Here is a 7,116-nt window from a genome sequence, read left to right as displayed (position 1 = left end):
CTCTCAGGTGGGAAAGTGGAAAGTGACCTAAAATTATAAAGATGATTTTAAGGAGAAGTAAGGGGAGGAAGGAAATGGTCCTCAAAGAGGAGAGAAAGGTTCAATATGGGAGAAAAAGGATTTAAGTAAGGAGGGGAGGAAACAAAAGCTATGAGGGGGGGGGGGGAGGGAAAGAAATAATGGGGATATCTGACATGGGGTAGGTGCACTAAGACAAATTGAGGAAAATTGGGTTTGGAACCTCAAAATAAAAAGAGGAAGGGTTTATGGGGAAATACATACATGTCAAACAAGTCATGGTGACTGTTGTGGGAGGTAAAATATCTCTTCAAGTCTTCGTTGAGGTTGCAACAAGGGTGCCCTTAATAGTCCACAAGATTCAACCCTTTACCATCCAAACCAGAAGTGGGGGAAAAGACATTTTCCTTTGAATATTTACCATCTAATTCCATACTATGCAAATGGATGCTTCCAAAGCCCAATCCCTTTGTCGAATTTTGGATCCATTTTTTTTAATCCTTCTACTACGAAAATCCTTCCCCAAGTGATCGTAGGAATGGCATTGGGCACATTTATATGGAATTCCTTCATAATATAGGGCCTACTTATGGGTATTTTTCCCAACTTGAATGGTTAATAAATCTATAAGGCCAAATGCCAGGTACAAACCCACAAATATTCTAGCCATCACCATTTTACCTATCTTTTTGTAGGAGGAATCAACTTGGTAGAAAAACCTAACATGTTTTCAATTTCTCTTAACATTCCTCTAACCATAATTATAGAGGAAGGGCCATCAGAAGCATGACCCTGACCGGAACCACCAAAATTCGCTCAAATTAGGCATTGAAGTCTATAATCCAATATTTTAGATATAATTCTTGTGAACCCCACTGCCATCGACGTTGAAGCAGTTGATCAACACCTTCCCAATTGGAAATAATCCAACCCATCTAACATTTGGCTAGAATGAAGCAACAAGGTGAGTATCCCAACACAGGAGAAAAATTCTTTGTCATCTAGCTCTACATAATTACAATGTCCATCCTTTTACTAGTGAAAAAACCAACAACTATAGTCTCTTCTAGCTTAGTGATATCATCCAACTTGATGTTGACACCCAAAACCAAGTTTGGCTCTTTAGTCTTCCTTTTAATGCATTATTAGTCATTTTTTAGGCATTTTCCGATGCCAGGAGGTACCTCCACTAAGTGAATCCAAGGTAAGGAGGTCACAAAGGATACCGAAAGAGGTGACAGGTAGACAGGGGTTAGTTACTAGTACTAGGGGAGTTGAATCCTCTAAAGTGGTAGGTAGAGATAGAGGTGAGTTATAATAACCAAAATTTGTTCCCGTGGAGTTTTTTGGAAGAGACGTATCTAGAGTGGTAGAGGTTTTGTGGGGGTCTGCTAACAAAGAAGGCAATGGAGGAGAAGTGAGTCAATCGAGGAAGCAAGGGGGCATTATCAGGAGAGGAGCCAATGACGTGGAGGCTGTAGCAGGTACCATATGAGGATGGGGGGTTGACATGATCTGGGATACTCCCAAAACGTTAGAGGAGTAAAAGGGGAGGGAATATTAGGGTCCCTCTGAATAGTCTATCAGTTCCATGTCCATTTCCACAACCAGAGTATTAAGAGGCCCGTCGATCATAACCCTTAAGAGAAGTTAAACCCTTGTCCACATGATCTTAGTTACTGTAGCTTCCCATCATCCATGCCACCAACTTTATGACTTTATAAAGGTGGATTAGATAATTTCTAAATCCAAAAAAACTCCATTTTTTGTTCACTAACAAAATTTTGAAGCCAAAAATACATAAAATCATTTAGTTAATTACAACAATATTTAATATAGTTAGATATAATTAACTTAAATTGATAATATAGAATTTTATGCCCTCTACCAAGGATTCAATTAGCCAAATAAAATCAAGTAGCTTCTCTCAATTTTTGGGAGACTCCTTGCTTCTTATTCAACATTTGGTGAAGGGCTCCTCTCTGAGGGAAAACATTAGAAAGTATTATTAAAATAATTAAGAAAGCAATGAAAGGGTTCTCTTGAATAACATATTTCCACGTTCTCTATGATCTCAATAAAGATGTAGACTTATGTGCTAATGAACGATGTAAATTAAGATTGAGAGATTTAGAAATCAATGGTTGAATCGAGCCCTCTCCTATTCCTTAGAGCTACATGGCTTGACATTGCACAGTTACGAAGGATTGCATTATCAATTAGTTATAGTCTAACATGTAAATTTTGTTTTTTGGTGGGTTATTTTTATAATATATATATATATATCTAGCCATGTTTTTTTTGTCGAGTTTGGAGTCCTTCTGGAAAAAAATATAGTTTCACTGAATAAGAGGGTTCAAGAATTTCTTTTGAAGATATAACTATGTAATACATGATGTGTTTGCAGCGATCTAGGTGTAGAGTTGCAAATAAATTCAAAATTCTCATTTTGGTTTTTTTAAATGATAATATATATTTATAATAAGTCATAACTATATATTTCCCATGGGACATAGAGCAGGCAGTGAAAGGGTGTTCTGTAAAGGAATTCCATGGTGAAAAGGTCATTGGTTCGAAATTTTGTAGGCAAAAATCCAACCATGGTAAGGGTTGGTTGGGCCCAAGTCAGGTGTGTTCCCCAAGTGATTTTTACGGCTTGGATGTCCCTGGGTCACAACTACTCAAGACACAAATTAGGCATGCCTGTAATCTCAAGATTCATATAACCTAGCAATCAAAAGGCATAACTATATATTAACTAGCTAATATATATATATATATATATATATATATATATATATATTATAATCTTAATTATGATATAAAATATATATATTAGTTCTAATATTAATAATTGATTAATTTATAATTAAACAAACAAATAATATAATATAATATTTATTTATAAATAATATTCTAATATAACTCTCTCTCTCTCTCTCTCTCTCTCTATATATATATATATATACATATATATATATATATATATATATAAATATATATATATATATATATATATAGATATATATATATATATATATATATATATATATATATATATATATATATATATATTCTATTATAAATAATTAATAATGTTAACACTAATATTATATATAAAATAGCCCACGGGGCTTTGGATTGACGGTGAATGGGTGCGTTGTTAAGGTACTCCTTGCGATAGGTCACCGGTTCAAATCCCCGTGGGTACTTAGGTTAGTCTTAAACTAGAAAAATATTATATATAAAATAATATTATAATATTAGTTATAATTGGCCTAGATCCATATGAACTTTGGATCTATAAAGCACTAAAAGGGATCAAATCTCTCAAGGTGTAATTCTTATTTTTGAGTGAAAAACTTGAGAAAATGTTTGCATCTTGAGAGCTTTGATCCCTCTCATTACTTGATAGATCTGAAGTTAAGATGGATCTAGGCTAGTTTATATATATATATATATATGAATTAATTTTGTATCTCCTTAAAGATCAAAATATCATTACAATCCAAGAGTAATGAATGGCGGAGTTGGCAGGCATGACGATGAGGGAGATGAGGGTTAGGGTTTGAAGAAAGAAGATTGCAGAGGACGAAAGGTGCAGGAAATCGTGACGGCGACGGATAGCAGAAGGTCCTCGCGTGCAGTAAGAGGGAAGAAAGCAGTCCGTTTTGGCTGGGCAGGGAGCAAATAAAAGCCAGGAGAGCTGAAGGAAGCCATGGAAAGCCGGCAGGGGAGGGGAGAGATCCCCTCCTATAAAAATGTAGCAGCAGGAGAAGCAAGCGGGAGCAGAACGCAGGGCAACCCAAAAGAGAACAGCAGAGAGGCTCCAGTAATGGGAAATCAATGGCAACTGAAGACAAGAGGAAGATGCTTACCAAGGGCACAGAAAAAACCAAGGTACGTAATACCCAATAACAAACTTGAGGAATATAACTGCTACATGAAAGATCATGCTTTGATCTGCAAGTTTGTAGGGTTTTGGCCAACAGAAAAGGATTTATTCAAATGGATACAACAGAGATGGAGACCAAAAGGGCATATCGAGCTAAAACTAGGAGCTAAAGGCGTTTTTTACAGTCATATTTGCAAATCTGGAAGATAAAGACAGAGTTTTTGAAGAAGGACCCTACTTCATGAACAATGCAGGTTTGTTTATGAAATATTGGGAGGAAAGATACAACCCTGAAAATGAAAAAATGTTAGCAGCACCAATCTGGGTCAGACTATTTGGCCTACCAGTGGAATTTTGGGATCCCGAAATCATGGAAGGAATTGGTAACACAATTGGAGACTTTGTAAAGGTAGCAGAATCCACGAAAAGAGGGAAATACACATCTTATGCAAGATTGTGCGTCTACATGAATATAGTTGAACCGCTGCCTGAGTACATAGAACTAGAATATCATGATGAGATATGGCAACAACCAATAGACTATGAACACATACCTTTTAGGTGCAGAAGATGCCATGAATATGGCCATCTATATAAGCAGTGCCCGATAAATAAGGAAGAGGAAATCATAAGGCAACAAGAAGCAGAACAGAGGAAAGCAGGAAGAACAGAAGAAGAGGAAAAGGGTTTCCAGCAGGTAAACAGAAGAAAGAAATCTGGAAACGAAGGAATAAGAATACAAACGCAAACAAAACCAATGGATATAGAGAGCCATAATAAATTCAAAATTCTACAGCAGGATAACGAAGAGAAAGAAGGTAAAATAGTAGAGGAAGATGGGGCAGAGGACGAACCAATGGAAATAGTCAAAGAGGGGAAGGATAAAGACACAGCAAAAGTAGGAGAAACTGAAGAAGGAACAGGAGAAAGGGTGGAGATAATAACAGAACAAGTTCAAATGGAGACGGAAACACCAAAAGAAAATGAGGTAGAGGAGGAAAGAATCATGAGAAAACTAATACAGGAATGGAAAAACTTAGACGAAAGATTCATACCAGAAGCTCAAAAGCAATTATACAAGGAGGCATTTCAAAAATATAAAGAAAAAAGAGGCAAAATTCTGGATAACCAAACAGGCATAACAGGGGTTCAGGAAAATAATTCCATGGGAATGGACAGTACTGGCAAAGGCAACAGAAAGAGAGGCAGAAAAACGATGAATGAAACCATCCAAACTGTTGGAGAAATTCTGGTTAATTCAGGCAAAGTCATACCTCTGTCAGAGGTATTTCACCAACCTCCCAAAAAGTTTTAAATGATAGTTATAAGTTGGAATATTAGGGGTCTCAACAGTAAGGGAAAGCAGCGATACCTAAAAGAGAGGTTAAAAAAAGACAAACCAGGGATTATAATAATCCAAGAGACAAAGATTAGTATGCAGCAAATGGAAGAAATAATCAAAAATTGGTAGAATACAATATGAGGTAATGGGACAAGACGCAAATGGATCAGCAGGAGGTTTAGCAATTTTGTGGAACCCAAACGAGATAGTTTTTGAAAACTGGATAAGTCTGCCCAGAGTTCTTACTGGTATAGGTAGGATTATAGGGACTAAAGAAACAATCCTCATTTCAGGAGTCTATGGCCCTCATGTACCAGGAGAAAGAGAAAGGTTCCTCAGGAATGTGCAAGCAGCTAGAAGGATCAGCCCGGAATTACCATGGATAGTAGGGGGAGATTTTAATATGATCAGAACTGTAGAGGAAAAAAAAGGAGGAATAAGGAGAGCAGATCAGAATATGGAGATATTTAATGAAATGATAACCGAACAGAGACTGGTAGATATACCAACTATTAATGGGGTATATACATGGAATAATAGAAGAGGGGGAAAGAACCAAATAGCCTCCAGATTAGATCGATTCCTATTATCAGAATCAATCATGAACAGAGATGTCTTTATAGAAGCGAGAATAATGCCTACGCTAGGATCAGATCACTGGCCGGTCAGATTGGAAATAGACATTAAAAAAAGTTCAGGCAGAAAACCTTTCAGATTTGAGGCCTTCTGGCTAAGAAATCCACTTTTCTTACAAAAAGCAGAGGAATGGTGGACTCAAAGCACAGTACAAGGAAAAGGGAAGATGCATACCTTTCAGTTAAAACTCAAGGAATTGAAAGGGAGGATAAAGAAATGGAATAAAGAAGAATTCGGGAACATAATGGAGGAGAAACAGAAATTAGAAAAAGATATGGAAGTATTACAGCAAAGAATAATTACGGAAGGAAGAACAGAGGAGAGCAGCGAAGAGGAAGGGATCATAATAGCCAAAATGGAAGAGAGAAGGAAGCAGGAGGAGATCTTATGGAGACAAAAATCCAGAATCAAGTGGCTAAGGGAGGGAGAAAGGAACACAAAGTTCTTCCATCAAGCTATGATACAACACAGGCAGAGAAACAGGATACTATCTATCAGGAATGAAGGTGGAGAAAGGATTGTTGAGCAGGAAGGAATAGAAAAAGTCCTGGTAGATTATCATAAAAAGATTTTGTCTGAACCACATACAAACCGGTCAACAGCTATAGAAAACATATGCCAGGTAATCCCTAAAATAATAACAGAGGAGCAAAATAAAGCTCTGATGAGAGCCGCTACCTTAGAAGAAGTAGAGGAAATAGTAATGAATATGAAGAAAGGTACAGCCCGGGGCCTGATGGATACACGGTGGAGTTTTATCAAGCAGGATGGCACTTTCTGGGTAAAGAAATCCTGGAGCTTGTAGAAGAGTCTCGCATGAAACAAAAGGTATGGCCAGCTATAAACTCAACTTTCTTTACTATGATTCCTAAGAGTGCAAATTCAGAAGATGCTCAGGGCTTCCGACCAATAGCACTATGTAATGTCATATATAAAATAATTGCAACCCTGATTGCCAAAAGACTAAAACCCCTTCTGGTCAGCCTAATCTCCCCTGAGCAAACAGGCTTTGTAGAAGGTAGACAGATTCTTGATGGACTAGTTGTCTCGCAAGAAGTAATTCACTCATTAAAAATGAAGAAACAGAAAGGAATGATGATTAAACTCGATCTATCTAAGGCATATGATAGATTAAATTGGAACTATTTGAAAAAAGTCCTGGAGAGTTTTGGTTTTAACAACAGATGGATAGAATGGGTGTATAATCTAATATCAACTCCAAACT

General features: G+C 36.9%; 1 protein-coding gene across 1 annotated transcript; it reads left to right on the top strand.

The window, feature by feature from the left end:
• The first annotated feature begins 5,400 nt into the window (after nucleotides 1-5,400).
• On the top strand, nucleotides 5,401-6,696 carry LOC149228779 (uncharacterized). The gene has a single exon (XM_089380861.1). The coding sequence runs from the start codon at nucleotides 5,401-5,403 to the stop codon at nucleotides 6,694-6,696; it is 1,296 nt and encodes a 431-aa protein (XP_089236987.1).
• The last annotated feature ends 420 nt before the right edge of the window (nucleotides 6,697-7,116 follow it).

Source organism: Pinus tabuliformis, chromosome J, assembly GCF_031772625.1.
Source record: "Pinus tabuliformis cultivar Carrire ecotype Pingquan chromosome J, CPIR1, whole genome shotgun sequence".
Taxonomy (NCBI): domain Eukaryota; kingdom Viridiplantae; phylum Streptophyta; class Pinopsida; order Pinales; family Pinaceae; genus Pinus; species Pinus tabuliformis.
This window is presented reverse-complemented; position numbering and strand designations above follow the sequence as displayed.